General features: G+C 48.6%; 1 protein-coding gene and 1 long non-coding RNA gene across 6 annotated transcripts in view; one reads left to right on the top strand and one right to left on the bottom strand.

Annotated features, from left to right (window-relative positions):
- Nucleotides 1–1,554: 1,554 nt before the first annotated feature.
- On the bottom strand, nucleotides 1,555–9,186 carry LOC114909269 (uncharacterized). Its single transcript, XR_003797189.1, has 3 exons — nucleotides 9,172–9,186; nucleotides 6,064–6,066; nucleotides 1,555–1,735 (listed from the first exon to the last, which is right to left on the bottom strand). It is a non-coding gene; the product is annotated as an uncharacterized LOC114909269 (long non-coding RNA).
- The window catches only part of fgfr3 (fibroblast growth factor receptor 3), a 39,017-nt gene continuing 25,532 nt past the window's right edge, over nucleotides 2,002–15,486 (top strand). For 2 of the 5 annotated variants that reach the window (XM_018730035.2, XM_018730032.2), the window contains exons 1-3: nucleotides 2,002–2,390; nucleotides 9,174–9,333; nucleotides 14,542–14,805. In XM_018730035.2, the coding sequence (XP_018585551.1) occupies nucleotides 9,225–9,333; nucleotides 14,542–14,805 (373 nt within the window). In that variant the 5' untranslated portion in view covers nucleotides 2,002–2,390; nucleotides 9,174–9,224. The remainder of the gene's footprint in view (nucleotides 2,391–9,173; nucleotides 9,334–14,541; nucleotides 14,806–15,486) is intronic. The other 3 variants (XM_018730037.2, XM_018730034.2, XM_018730038.2) reach the window with 2 other exon arrangements.

The following is a 15,486-nucleotide window of genomic DNA, read 5'->3' as shown; positions in this document are numbered from 1 at the left end:
AAGCCTTCGGTTTTCTGCCCGCTCTACACTCCCATCCTTACCCACGGTCATGAGCTTTGGACAGTGACCGAAAGATCCACACTGGGGATACAAGTGCCTCAAATGAGGTTTCCCTGCAAAGAACTTTTAAGAACCCCAAGAACCATTTAGACAGTCCTTTTTCATCCTATGGTGCACATGCTCTTTTCTCGCAGTGTGAAGGTTCAAATCTCCCTCCAACCTTTCATCAAAGTACTTACCCTGAAACGGTCCAGTAAGAACACCCTGCTAAATCACACGTTGTCCAAAACCGTTTGTCTCAAGCAGGGTTGCAGCGAGCCAGAGCCTAACCCGGCAACACCGGGCACAGGACCAGAGGGGGAGGCGACACACTCAGGACGGGACGCCAGTCCGTCGCAAGGCACCCCAAGTGGGACTCGAATCCCAGATCCACCAGAGAGCAGGCTCCAGCCAAACCCGCTGCACCACCGCACCCCTCTACACTAAATAAATGGATGAAATCATTGTAAATAGCTACATTACATGTGCACAACTAACAAATTGCATTTAACAAATAAATTTACCAAAAGTATGAAAAGAGACAGGTAATGTGTAACTGATACAAAGTAGCTGGGTGAGAATTGTTCCACTGGGGTTGATCGGTTGCTGGCAAAAAAGCCTTTGGTCTAAACCTTCCAGTGGTTGCCAAGCAACCGCATTTACTACTCTACCTTATTATCTTTGACTATTCAGTAATCAAGGAGAGCTGTATAATCCATACCAGAAAAGGACACGGAGGTGTGTGTTCCGCTTGTAGTCACACACACACACACACACACACAGAGACACAAATGAGAAGCTCCAGCAGCCCGGCCTTCGGGCCGATGCTTCAGAAACGTCACGGTAACAAGGCGAGCAACACGACGCTGACCAGGAGGAGGAGGCTTCATTCACACCCGGTTCCTTGTTCAGCAGCACTCTCCGTTTCTCTCTCTCGCTCTCTGTTTCGCCACCGGGGACGTGCCAGCGATCTGCTGAAGTGCTGCTCACCGCTTTCCGCTGCCCTCTTGTTCAGCGCTCTGCTCGAAAGGGAACAATGAGGTGCTCCTTGTTCTTCTCTGCACAGCTAATGTTCTTTTTGGGTGCAAATTAGCGAGGGGACCGACGCAGAGGCACGCTGGCCATCTACCATGGGCAATTTCGAGGTACATCTGAAACACACGTTTGGACTGTGAGAGGAAACCAGAGCACCCAGAGGAACCCCAGGTGAACATGGGCTGAGCATTCCAACTCCACACAGGCTGAGTGAGGTGGATTCGAACCTACAGCCAAACAGACGTGGGAAACTTTGAGCCCCAGTTAAAACACATTTATGAATTTATGCTCTGAAAGTATAAATACTAGGCTACAAATTGTAACAAATGTTACACTGAGTTCTGCTCCATGGACTCAAGCTTAAAAATGTGCCTGAGAGTAAAAATGTAAAAAGTGTGTATTGACGGTGTGAACGTGTGTGTGCGTGCAGTGTGTGTGTGAACACAGGAACACGTGGGCGCGCTGGGTGCGGAACGGGGAGACGCGCGCGAGCGCTGGGAGCTGGAGGCGGATTGTTGCCCCACCAGAAAGTCCGGCGGTTTAACACACACATGCACACACGGACGGACAGGCACAGACGCAGGCGCGCGCAGAGCGCGCGGTGACACGCGGCCCCGCAGGGGATCGAAAGGTGCGCGGCGCCACGGACGCACCTCTGCTGCTCAGGTGAGGATCGGGTTGCACGGTGATTTACCGTGTTTCCCCTCTTTGCTCACATCGCCCCCGTGGCTCAGAGTCGAAGCTCCGCGCGCGCGACACACACACAGACACCCGGTTACCGCCGCGGCTTTCCGCCTCTTTGAGTCTTTCCCTCTTTTATGCAATAATAATTCACACACTGGGACCGCCGCGGGAAAGGTGTGTGTGTGTGTGTGTGTGTGTGTATGTGTCTCCAGGTGTGTGAGCAGCGCTGTCGACTGTAGCGGAGCCAAGAGTGACAATCCTGTCCTCTGGAATATTCTCGCTTCTTTTCCACGCATTGCTGTGCTCAGATGTGTAAAATGCGGCGTCGGTGCAGCTGCGCGCTCGTCTCCCCGCGTTCAGGCAATTTATTTATGAGAGGAACTGAATAAGTGGCACGTGCGGGCGAGGAAGACACGCCGAGAGCGAAAGCGCCACCAGCCACCGAACGCGAAAGTATTGCGCGAAATTCTGCGCTGATCGCGCGGGGCGTCGCACCGGAGAACTTCTGCGCGACGTCATAATGCGGTGCGCTGCCGCCACGGTCGTCGAGTCAGACGCCGTCCTCGCGAGCGGAGGGAGCGCGCGAACGCGTGACTGCGCTCCGCTGGTGGCGATGGTCGGCGCGCGGTCATGTAAGTATGGAGAAAGTGTCCTTTCTTTGTGAGACGTACAGGTTGAACGGGAGTTCAAAAGCAGCGCGTTTTCAGATCTGTGTATCAAGGGAGACACTGAGTTGCGCACTTTGAGCAGCGTTTCAACTGATGGATGCGTCGTCTTGATAATATGATTTATTATAATATTATTATAGTCTAGACATGATGATGGAGTGAGTGTCTCAGAAATGTGTGCTGTAATAACAAATCAGGCTTCTTCATGTATCGGAAGCAGATTCATTCCAGGTACAGACAGAGAAAGAAGGGTTTGTGCCAGATGTTGTTCGCCGTCAACATCTGGGCGCTTCCCGTTCGCTAACGCCGCTCTTTACATGTTTTCTGACACTGTGTGTAGTAGTAACCGATGGGATTCGTGGGTGTTTGAAATTGTGCCTTTGAAGTGTACACAATCCATGTCCCCACCTCTGGGATGGGAATCAAACTTATCTTCTGCAGACCTGAGCTGACCACATATCTTATCTTAAAGAATATAGTGTACGTACGGGTGTTTAAGAAAAGAGATAGAGAGAAAAAGAGCTATACAGTTTTTAATAATGAAAGTCCAACCCTGGAAAAATAATAAGTTGGGAAGTTATGTACAGTGATGTGAAAAGCATTCAGCCTGGAAAGTTTTGCAAAGCAAACAGCCTTTGAAAAAAGAACCTCAGACTGGCTATAAAAAGTGGTGGTGGGAGTATCATGGTTTGGAGCTGTTTCAGGACCTGAGCAATGTGCTGTTGTGGAGTCAGCCTTGAGTTCTGCAGCGTAGCAGAGGATTGCGGAGCAGGGTGCGCGGCCAAGTGCAGGTGGGAATCCAGATGAAACGTTTTGCGGGGATGGGAAGTGAGCTTTGCTGCAAAGGCTGCTCAGTTAGAGCGGTTTTGTGGGGAAGAGTGGGCCAGAATTTCCACCCTTGTTTTTTTTATGTGGTCTCCTGAACCCATTGACAGAATTTCAGCGAGCGTCAGACATCCACGTGTTGTTTTTAAAATGACAAATGCTCACATGGGGTGTACTTCCCCACGACTGTGAGTTATATACTTCTCAGTAACTTGTGTTTTAGGTGCTGTGCATTGTAGTCCACATTAGGTGAATTGAATTGAATTGAATTGAATGGAACTGAATTGAATTGAATTCAATTCAATTCGATTCGATTCGATTAAAGACATTGCCATTGTACTGCTGTGCAATACAATGAAATGATAGTGGTACTCCCTGATTTCTTTAGACAACGATATAAAACACAAACACTTAAGTATAAAAATAGAATATTAAATTTAAACAAAATAATACAGTATACCAGTGAGACAGTAGGACAGACAATAAAGACAAATAAATAAAAGACAGACTATAAAGTGCACGTGTAGTTGCATGTATTATGTGTGTATTAGGTAAAGGCACAAAATTTGAACGGAATACACTATTGCATTTTAATATGATCTCTGATGAAACGATCTTATAGCCCTAATACCTTTCTTAAGTGCTTTTTACCTGTTGATTAATTCCCGGTAACTGTTTACCACAAAACTGTAGAGAAGATAGATTTCTTATTTACTTATTCAGTTGTTGTGACCGTGACACATAATCGAGTTTTGTTACTTTGTGTTCGGTTTAATATACAATAGATTTCTTTATGTGAATCTTTGAAAAAGGTCTACTTAATCGGCTAGAATTGCGTATTAGATTTCCGTATTGCATTCCTTTCTTTCAAAATATATTTTATCACTTTCCGCTACAAGGACTGGGGATTTGTGTGTGTTCAAGGATTACTTTCTTTAGCTACTGTTGGCGGTGAAACTTTTTTATGTTTAGGGAACCAAAAAACATTCTCTGCTGGGGCCTTTTTATTAAAAAGAGCTCAGTCCAGCGTTCTGTTCTGAAACCAAAACGGTTTCCGTGTCTGAAGGTTGGCCCATCGCGACCACAGGAACACACAGATCCAAAGGCTACACTCATTTTCCCTACCCTGCAGTGTGTTTTGCTGCGGAGGCCGACACACATAAATCCATCACACGCAGAGAACACAAGTGGAATCATTCAGAGGAGCTCGTAGCTCGAATGAGAAGGCCCTTGTGGACACGCCCACTGGGCGCTCTCGGCGCCTCTCCTGGGGAGGGCACGCTGAGCACCTCTCGTCGGAGCGCTTTAGGGAGTCTCTGAAATTTTGAGTGACTTCTCAGTTTGGTCTTTATGATGTAGCACTTTGTGCTAGAATAGCAAGATGGTGAAAACACAAGTTGTTCATTACTTACAATTTTTAAAAAAAATTTTAGACCAAAAACAAGGCTTTTTTTTTTTTTTTTCAGTTAATAATTTATTTCTGCTGAAGAGCTTTGTAAATATGGGGAAGGAAAATAAAAAAGCTCCCGCGTGTCCATCCGCGGTCACTCCCGAAATCTGACGTGCCTCTGCGTGTCACAGTCATGTTCGAAAGCAATTTTTGCACAACCTGACTAGGAAAAAAAAAAAAAATTAAGGAAAAGCGTCAATTTTACGACCATGAAGCCAGTTGAGCTGCATGTCGCTGCTTGCTGCATGTGCTTTATTGACCTGTCATACAGGTCCAAACTGGTATCTGAGTCATAGTAGGTGTTGGCTTAGGTGCTGTCTCTCAAAATTAACTTGTTTGTTTAAGTGGTGACATATTTCTTCTACAGCTTATATCCTCATACCAGAACCTCCACAGGCCTACTGGTGTGAGGCAACTCCTGTTGGTGTTCTCTGAAGTTAGTGAGACTGGGAGGTACGAACTGACTGCTGAACATTTGATGACTGCGAGCACAAAAAGCAAGAACTGCAGTGGGTCCCGAAGCCCATGATTTGGTCAGACGGGTGCGCAGGATTCCGGGATTTTCTTCTTTGTTGTCAGTGACTCCGATTGTACGTGGAAGAAACTGCAGTGAAAGGCCTGGGGAGTGCGTGTGTGTGTGTGTGTGTGTGTGTGTGTGTGTGTGTGTGTGTGGTGCTGCTGCTCTCAGGAGCCTCTCTGTACCACGTGACGTCCTCTGTGATGAGCATCAAGTGGCCTTCTTAACCGGTGTGGATTTTCCACCAAAGGCTGTGGAATTAAAAAATCTCAGCGTGCCACTTAAATCAGCGAAAAGCAAAATCCGCGTTTGTACCGCGTTCAAAGGACAGGGTACCGAGGTAAACCAAAGTCTGCTTTCAGCTGTTATTCATCCCGCTGCGTGGAGTGAGGAGCATCTTTAGTGCATCATGTCTTTGGATGAGCATGCCAGGACCACACATACCTGCAGGACTATGGCCCCTCTATGGATGATGAAGAGGTTCAACCTTAAAAGAATTTAAATTGTTTTGTCCTGAAAGTGGAATATCTTCACTGTGGATCTCTTGTATGGCTGATGGACCATGCTATTGTTCTGGGCTTCTGTTTAAACCTATTAAATATTTCATTTTCTGCTCATGGAGACATTTTGGCAGGACAGTCACCAATAGAGAGACTCGCCTCGTGAGTATTGGTCTGACCGTGGTTCGACTGAGGTTCAGACCCTTAGAAATGGCTGCGTAACCCTGTCCAGGCCCTCGGGCTTCAGCAGCTTTTCTCCAGAGGTCTTCAGAAACATCCTTAGACCATTGCAGGATGTGTCTCTATGAATCTCTGCTCATGGTATTCAAACAGCTCACTAATTACCCCCTTAATTGGGCTGAAATTGGAGGGGGGGGGGGACACCGACTGGACATTTAATCACCTTCCGCACCAGGGAATGGCAGAAAAATAACACCGGTGTCACTTTTTCTCTCTCAGGCTCCATTCATGTGCTACTGGTACAGAATATCTGATCAAAAAAACTGCAAAATCTGGAAAATTCGAATGAGGGAAAATAGTTTTTCACAGAACTTTTTTTTGGACTAAAGATGTTCCGGAATGTTTTATCTCCCCTGAAATGAATCAAGATGTGAAACATTCATTTGTACATTGAAACAACTGGTCGTTCGTGCTCCTCTCCTCTCCTGACCCCTGAATCGTCATTAGTCTTTGAACCGTTCAGTTCTCTTGAAACTGGTAAAATGAGATTAATTCATTCTGTTCAATTTCAGTTTAGTACAGAGGTGCATAAAAGCACAACTTTGCCAGTCGAGGTGTACGTGCAGTGGTTTCGTGGAATTGTTCTGACGGAAAAATGATGCAGCTGCCACCTCTGTTCGTGACATTTACTTGTTCAGCTGCACTTTCCTCCAATGCAACTTACAGTGTTAAGGTTGTAATGATTTTACCCATTTATACAGTGGGGTAATTTTACTGGAGCGGTTTAGGATAAGTACTTTGCTCAAGGCTACTACAGCCGGAGATGGGGATCGAACCTGCGACCTACAAAGCCAAAGACAGTAGCACCAGCCACTACACTACCAGCTAAATTGAATGTATTCTTGAATAGTGTACTTGAATGGGACAGCTGGTACAGGTGGGACAGGGAACAGATGACACAGGTGGGACAGGAAACAGATGGGACAGGTGGGAGAGGGGACAGCTGGTATAGGTGTGACAGGGGAGATGGGACAACTGGTACAGGTGGGACAGGGCACAGATGGGACAGCTGGTACAGGTGGGACAGGGGAGAGCTGGTACAGGTAGGACAGGGGACAAATGGGACAGCTGGTACAGGTGGGATAGGGGACAGATGAGACAGGTGGGAGAGGGGACGGCTGGTATAGGTGGGACAGGGGACAGATGGGACAGCTGGTACGGGTGGGACAGGGGACAAATGGGACAGCTGGTACGGGTGGGACAGGGGACAGATGGGACAGCTGGTACGGGTGGGACAGGGGACAGATGGGACAGGTGGGAGAGGGGACAGCTGGTATAGGTGTGACAGGGGAGATGGGACAACTGGTACAGGTGGGACAGGGCACAGATGGGACAGCTTGTACGGGTGGGACAGGGGAGAGCTGGTACAGGTAGGACAAGGGACAAATGGGACAGCTGGTACAGGTGGGATAGGGGACAGATGAGACAGGTGGGAGAGGGGACGGCTGGTATAGGTGGGACAGGGGACAGATGGGACAACTGGTACGGGTGGGACAGGGGACAGATGGGACAGCTGGTACGGGTGGGACAGGGGACAGATGGGACAGGGGACAAATGGGACAGCTGGTACGGGTGGGACAGGGGACAGGTGGGACAGGGGACAAATGGGACAGCTGGTATGGGTGGGACAGGGGACAGATGGGACAACTGGTAGTGTAGTGGCTAGACTTGCTGCCGTTGGCTCCAAAGGTCGCAGGTTTGGTCCCCACCTCCGGCTGTAGTTCCATTGAGCAAAGTTCTTGCCCTAAATTGCTCCAGTAAAAATTACCCAGCTGTATAAATGGGTAACTAATTGAAAGCTAATAACTGTAACCTTAACATTGTAAGTCACTTTGGAGAAAAGCATCAGCTAAATGAATAAATGTACGTTGAACCTGAACCCAGAGCCCAAGTCCTAATAAAAGCAAAGTACTGAAGGGCTTCATTAGGTTTCATATGGAACCAGAGGACACTCTCTTAGGCCTTAATATGCAGATGCTGTATGAAAGTTTGCGTGTATTTTCTTACCCCTGAAACTCATTCCTTGAGTTTTCATGTGTTTTTTGTGCAGTAAAGCAGCTTTTCAGGTCCGTGCTTCCCTCGTCAAGGATACCGTATTACACGTCCCTGTGTTCCTGGCTATATGTTGAAAGGAGTGGCTTGTGCGAGCTCCTCCGGCTCCAACAGTCGGCCCAGTGTGAGCGCGCAGAGCCGCGCTCCACATGGGAGGTCCGCAGCGCGGCAAAGTGCTCGCAGTGTGTGGTGCCGCTCGCAGTCGGGCGGCTTCTGCGCGTCTCTTCTAACAGAGTCGCCGCTGTTCTCGCCTCATTCCCGGGAAAACGGACGCCCCGGCCAAGGCCCCTGACGTCAGAACGGTGCGCTGAGCTCTCCTCTCGCGTGCGCCGCCGCTCTTATCGAGCTGTAAAAATAAACGGTGGAAGGAGCCGGCCTCACAGCTGCTGGTTCCCTCAAGCTCGGCGTTACGGTCAGGGTGCCCGGAAGCCGGTGCCGCAGCACCTATATGTGGTGTGTGCTGCTGTGTGTTCCACGGTGATGATTATTTAAGCTCTTTTCTTTCTCTTTTCCCTTTGCAGTCCTGCAAAGACAGTGCAGTACTTTGGTGCTGTCGTTTGCAGACAAATTTAAATTCAGCTCACACTTCCCTCCTGAGCAACTTACGATTAAGGTTATGGTTATTCGAAGCTTACAGGTATTAACCGCTTTGTACAGCTGCGTAATTTTACTGGAGTAATTTCGGGTAAGTAGCTTGCTCAAGGGTTCTACAGCTGGAGGTGTGGATTGAAGGTCTGATCTTTGTATCCACAGGCAGCAGCTCTAACCACTACGCTACCAGCTGTCCCAAGGCTTAGGTTTGTCTGGTGACACTGAATTTCCCATGGTGTGTGTGTGTGTGTGTGTGTGTGTGTGTGTGTGTGTGTGTGTGTGTGTGTGTGTGTGTGTGAGTGAATGCCTGCTCACCTGCTCAGCGATGGATGGTGTCCCATCCAGAGCGCACCCTTCTCAGCCTTGTGTCTAGTCATTCCGGAATAGGCTCCGGACCCTCACGACCGGGAACAGGACAGGCGGTTGATGCACACGGAGGGATGGATGGATGGACATAGGTTGTCTTGTCTAGGCAGGAATAATCTGTGGTGCTGCTGCTCTTTCTAAACACACACAAGGTGGTTGAAAGTGGCCCTGGTGGTAAAGCTGACACCCTGCTTTCTCTGTGACAGGAGCAGAAGCTGGGAGTGAGAGCACAGCCTCCGAGAGCATGAGCGTGGGGCATGCGTGAGCTCGGCCTGATCGTGTCCCGCAAGGCTGCGATGGCCCCCTGGAGTGTCTTCTGCCTGTGCTCCTTCACACTGCACCAGCTCATGTCCGCTCTCAGCACAGGTGAGCTCCTCGCAGCCCCCCGACCGCTTTTTCCTCCACGTCCCTTACGCACTGTGTTTAAAATTATTATACAGGTATCCCTCCTTTTACCAGAGGGCCAACTTGCCAGTAAATGTAACTTGTACCGCAAAATTTGTGGTAACAAGCTGTCAGCTCACAGTTATGAGAAACATTTTTTGAGCACGGGCATATTTCAGTTGAAATACGTGTCTCGGTGGCATCGTACCAGACCGGGCCGGCAGCTCCCAGCAGCACATGGGCTCTGGCTTTCCTTTATGATCTGTTACAATAAATACATATATATACACACACACACACACTGTCAGAACCGCTTGTCCCATACGGGGTCGCGGGGAACCGGAGCCAACCCGGTAACACATGGCGTAAGGCTGGAGTGGGAGTGGACGCATCCAGGACGGGACACCAGTCTGTTGGAAGGCACCCCAAGCGGGACTCGAACCCCAGACCCACCGGAGAGCAGGACTGTGGTCCAACCCACTGCGCCACCGCACCCCCTTACAATAAATAATAAATCCTAAATCAAAAAGTAAATTCATTTAAAAATGTGCTTAAAGTTGAAAATGCTTAAGGTGTAAGTTACCTACTTACTCAAGAATCGCAAGTCTGCATCTAAATGTCTCCTTCTGTTGGTGTCGGGTTCTCTTTTCGCCCAACTCAGACCATGTATTCTTCTCGGCGATATACAGTACCTTGCTCTGGAGGAAAGCATTTGCTAAAGTAAATGAATGTAAATGTAAATCTGCACAATGTCAGTGGGCGACAAGAAACTACTGGTGCTGCAAGACATGAACATCTAAGAAAGGCCATTGAAGGCACGTTTAGGACCGAACTCTCAGAGATACTTCCACTTCAAGACTTCGCTGTGTGGCCTGTGAGGTCTTCCTGGCGAAAGAGTTGGGTACGACTCCATCAGATGTGCCCGGTGTTCCTCTCGATGGGGCTCTCTGGCTTCTCCGGCCTGGACATCGATCTTCAGACCAGGGCAAACAGTAGGAGACTCCACCGAAGATACAGGGCTGAGCGAAAGGATCCAAGTCAGCTGTCAAAGTTCATGCGTGGGAAGGAGGCGCCCAGAGCCGCGTGGAAAGTGATGGCAGAATGAGCTCCATAGGAGGTCGAGGACGATCGTGGACTGGTTGGTTCATGGAGTAGGGATGAATCTTCCTGTGAGAGCTGCGAGGGTCTGATCACAAAAAGGCTAATAAATGGAAATTTTCCTCTTCCCTGCTAGATTGAAGTTATAAATGTATGAAGTACGGTGAGAGCAGGGAGGTTTTTCCTTGGATTAACAGTCAGTGTGACTGAAAGCCACCCAAGCTGTCAGTGCCAGGACTGGTTGGCATGAGCATATCTCACTCGATGCAGAGTAGCTGGCCACGAACGACTACAGTGGAGAGGGAGGCGTGCAGAAGCTCGGCCTGTCTTTAACTTGGAGGCTTTTTACTATATAAAAAGGCACGACTTCGGAGGGAAAAGTGGCAACGAGGCAAACTATTCTCCCTTGATCTCCATGCGATAAGTCTCTCCTTTCGAGGAGCTCTTTGGTTGTGCGTGTGGTTGTCAGGCAGCAGGAGATTGAAGGCTAAAGGCCTCCTCGGGGGGTATTTCCATTCAGCCGTGCCATATTAAACAGAGATTAGGGCTCCGGCAATCGGGATTACTGTGAACCTGCTGACGGGGCAGCGTTGTTAGAAGCAACACCTTCCTGCCGAGGTTGGCTGTGTGAGCAAGGATCGATGCTCCGGCTGGATAGGATACACTGTTGTCACAAATGCTCTTTCTTTCCGAAAGTCACGCTTGCATTAACCTGCTCTATTCAGACCGTACGACAGAATCGTGATCCCAACAGCCATTTATGCCAGTGGAACCTGGAAGGTTACGAAAAGGATAGCCCACAAACTGAACGTTTTTCACCGACGCGGTTTACGTCAAATTCCGGGTATCTCCTACCGCGATCGGATCACGAACGAAGACGTGTTACAACGTAGCTGTCTGCTGCGGCTGGAAGACGCTGTTGCCGAACGACGAATGCGACTAGCGGGTCGCATTCTGCGACTTCCTACCAGAGACTTCCAAAGGTGGCGATGCGATGGTGCCGCCAAAGGGAAAGCGCAGACAGGGTCGACCACGGAAAACGTGGCGTTCCACCTTTCGAGAAGACCTCAAGACCATGAACGTCGAATGAACAGATGCTGAGACCATTGCTGCCAACGTTACCCATTGGAGAACACTCGTTGCCCAATACGTCAACCGATGTGGGAGGAACCACCTAACTATTGCGGAGTTTTACCATAATATATTCCGTGGTGGGGAGTGCGGTGGCGGAGTGGGTTTGGCTGGGGCCTGCTGGGTGGCAGGTCTGGGCTTTGAGTCCTGCTTGGGGTGCCTTGCAGCAGACTGGCATCTCGTCTGGGATGTGTCCCCTCCCCCCCCTCAGCCTTGTGCCCTGTGTTACTGGGTTAGGCTCCGGCTTGCCGCAACCCTGCTCAGGACAAGTGTGTGTATTCCCTGGTAATATAGTACGCATTCATGTTCACTCCATGGCAGTACCTGTGTAGGTGGCTCAGATCTAAAGAACTTTTTTCAATATAAGCCATCTTACTTTCGTAAATGCACGTGTACTTTAATGTTGTCTAACACACTGACTGACTTTCAAACGTAGGAAATAATACGCCTGCCAGGGACACATTTAAAAGGGGCAACTATATTTTTCAAAATCCTACGAATAGAAGTCAAGTTGTTTGAGATACAGTGGTTAATTTCAGTAAAAACTGCTGTTGAGTGTCTACTGTTTTTGGCTCATTGCTGTACGACGTCGAGTTGAATGGATGTTCGAGACGCAATAAAACGGTACGGTCAAAGCAGGCCGTAAACGACAAACGGCTCGTCTGTCTGGAATCCGTCACCTTTGCAGTCGTTTACTACAGTGTTTGCCTTAAAAGGTATGAACTGCTTGTTTTGGAATTAAAGAAGGTGTTCGGTAAAGTACCTGATAATCCCGGAGTCGAGTGTTTACAACTTTACGTGTGTGCTCGTGTCCCGATGGTGTGTCACACACATCGGGTCGCAAAGTAATTAGTATTTCGGTGCATAAATGCAAATGAGGCATAATCCGAAAAGTACAGGACAAACACAGTAAACAGCTGGATTAGGTTTTCTAAACTCCGAGACTGCACAAAAATGTTTTTTTTTATTTTATTGCGGAATGTTTATTGGCCTTTCAAAGATTTAATAGCGTTTTGTTCCCCCAAATAGGAGCAAAGAAAAATGGGATGCTGTCATACTGTCATAGTGGGACATTTGTACATACTCTTCAGCTGAACTAATTTAAGGTGTTCTGGTATAAATCAGACTGCCGGTATCTCCCAGCTTTGTCTCAGGTCTCTTAGCCAGGATGCAAACGCTGGGTCTACTTCTTACGTAGTTCTGACCCTAGAAACATGGTAGACACATGATGGACACCTTCAACTTGGCCATAACCAGGCAGCCACAGGTATAGTGAATGGTGAGCTAAACTGAGCTGATCTAGATTTGAACAGGGCAAGATTTTGACAGCAATGGCCTGTATTGGACCACCTGGACTGAACTGGTCCAAAAAGGACCGGACACAGTTGGACTAAGTGAAACTGCAGCAAATCAGTGGTGTTCCACCAGGATGCAAGTGTTTGAGTAACTAAAGATGTACAATATAAGGGTAATATACAGTATGGATATTTTGTCGGGTACCAGAAGAGTCCATCAACCAAGTGTAACAGCATGGTAGGGCTGTACTTTTCAAAGCATCGTGGTCACGCTCGATCCTCCAGCTGCAGGTTTTAGAGAAATCGAATGTACCCGTGAAGTGCCTGGTGAAGGGACTCATCCGAGGTATTTCCTGCGTTAATGCCTTGTGTGAGGCTGGATGAAATCCGCGTTTACCGCTCAAGGCTCCAGGTCCTAGGGCTGGGTCTAAGCAATATAGTGTACGACTAATAAGTGATTTCCTTTTGCATTTAAATATGACCAACAGGGTCAGTAGGGGCTCACAGCACAGCCTTCGTGTGTGTGGGGGGGGGGGTGTCAGTCGCTTGCTCCGCAGCCACAGAGAGAACGTGTTTTTAACGTGTCCCCCGACATCCTGCTCCTATGCACAGACACGACAGCCCGAGCAGGCCGTGTTTACTCTGGCTCCCATGGCCACGTCCACATTATGGTGATTACCACAGCTCCCCGTCGCAGCGCTGCCCCAAACCAGACTGCCGCGGAAAGAAGGACCTCAGTGTTGTGGAGAAACACGCAGAAGGGGCACGGGGCCAAGAGTGGGGCCCCTTCCTGAAAGCTTGCTTTTTTTTCAAAGTTGGCCTTCCACCCTAAGCTGTTTCTTCAGGGGAAGAGCAGGTAAACATGTTTGTTTTTCCTCACTGGGTGGGGTCGGCTGGGTGGAGCCAGGGGCAGTGGGGTGTCTGCTTAGTCTAACCCACGAAAGCACAGAAAACGTCTGTGTCTGCTGTCCGAGTCGGGAGATCGTGGCGCGGGGGGCGCTGTGTTGTTGCTGGTCCCCCAGGAGATACTGACGCCTACCCTTTATGCAGCAGACGGCACCATGGGAACATCTCCAGGAACAGTGACCACTTTCATGGGGGTACATGACGAAAGAGCATGATAGCTTAACTTGTTCTTCATGAGCGGACCATGCTGACCAGAAATAGCCTGTCAATGACCTTCCAGCTGGGTGGTGGACCCACGGTGCTGGTATGATTCCTGCTACTCACACACACGCTGATGGAAAGCCCATGACCAAAGTGATGGTCGCTGGTTTCCATGGCAACATGTCATCTAGCGATTGCGTGGTCAGTTCAGTGGTCGGTTCCGTCACGTCTGATGAACTGCGGGCTGAAGAATGCATAGAAGAACTTACTGCAGAAGAACAATAATTGGACTTATAATACAGGGAATGGAGATGAAAACAGCTTTACTGTGCTCTGTACCAACAGTCGAGAAAAATTCAAGTGTAAAAAAGCAGCAGCAAGTTGGCAAATACCGTTTTAAAGCAGCAGATGTTGGATAAAAACCAAAATTATGAGATTAGATTCATTCTTCACAATGTCCTTGAAGATATAAATTTAGTGTATTTTTTTTAAAATTCGACAGAGTGGTGGATTGCAGTTTGATCAGCAGAATTACAGGAATGCTCTTCCCTGTACTCAGATGCTCTGCCAGGTGAGACTTCCTCTCCTGAAGACCATCTCCTGGTACCCGGAGACACCCTTGACCTGACCTGCCCCGTTCAGACTGGAACCCAGTCCCTCATCTGGTTGAAGGATGGAGTGGTTGTTTCATCAGACAACCGGACATTGCTAGCGCAGAACATGCTACGGGTCATCAATGTGTCACACGCGGACTCGGGAGTGTATGCCTGCAGGTCACAGCGTGGCAGTATGCTACTCAGCAAGTACAGTGTAAGAGTCACAGGTGAGTTTTAGTTCCTTTCCGAGCTCACAGAGCTGTCACACAATTAAGGTCTCCAATTTATTATAGTTCGCTATGGTCTGGCCAGGACATACAGGTGGTCCCCGATCTACGACGGGGTTATATTCCGCGAAACCCATCATAAATCGAAAATATCGTAAGTCGAAAATGCATTTAATACACCCAATACACACCTCTGCGTGGCAGACTGGGAGATGCGGATCGCTGCCGCTGCCAAGCATCGCAAGAGAGTATCACTCTCGCCCGGGAAAAATCAAAATTCAAAGTTCGAAGTACGGTTTCTACCGAATTTCTGTCGCCAGCTCACCATCGTAGAGTCGAAAGAATCTTAAGTCGAACCGTCGTAAATTGGGGACCACCTGTACTCATACCTGCAACCTGTGATGTTTCTAAGGTCTGTGTTCTTCTGGGCTTGTCCATAAGGGATAGTAATGATCTCTCTTCGGGCCAATGACTTTCTTTTTTTTTAGGAAAGTGTGAGAACACACGTGTGAAGTGTAGGTAAATGTATGGTTAAATAACTTTCATAAAGTTATTGACCGGTTATCTAACGGTTAGAGGGCGAAACACTGCTGGTAACCGCACTTGTCTGGTTTCTATATGACTATAGGACAAGCCCTGTCCTATGACTGGTCACTGGTACCGTTTTAGTGAACCAGCTGG

This window comes from Scleropages formosus, chromosome 21, assembly GCF_900964775.1.
Source record: "Scleropages formosus chromosome 21, fSclFor1.1, whole genome shotgun sequence".
NCBI classification, from domain to species: Eukaryota; Metazoa; Chordata; class Actinopteri; order Osteoglossiformes; family Osteoglossidae; genus Scleropages; species Scleropages formosus.
The sequence above is the reverse complement of the archived record's forward strand: the minus strand, read 5'-3'. Positions and strand labels throughout refer to the sequence as shown.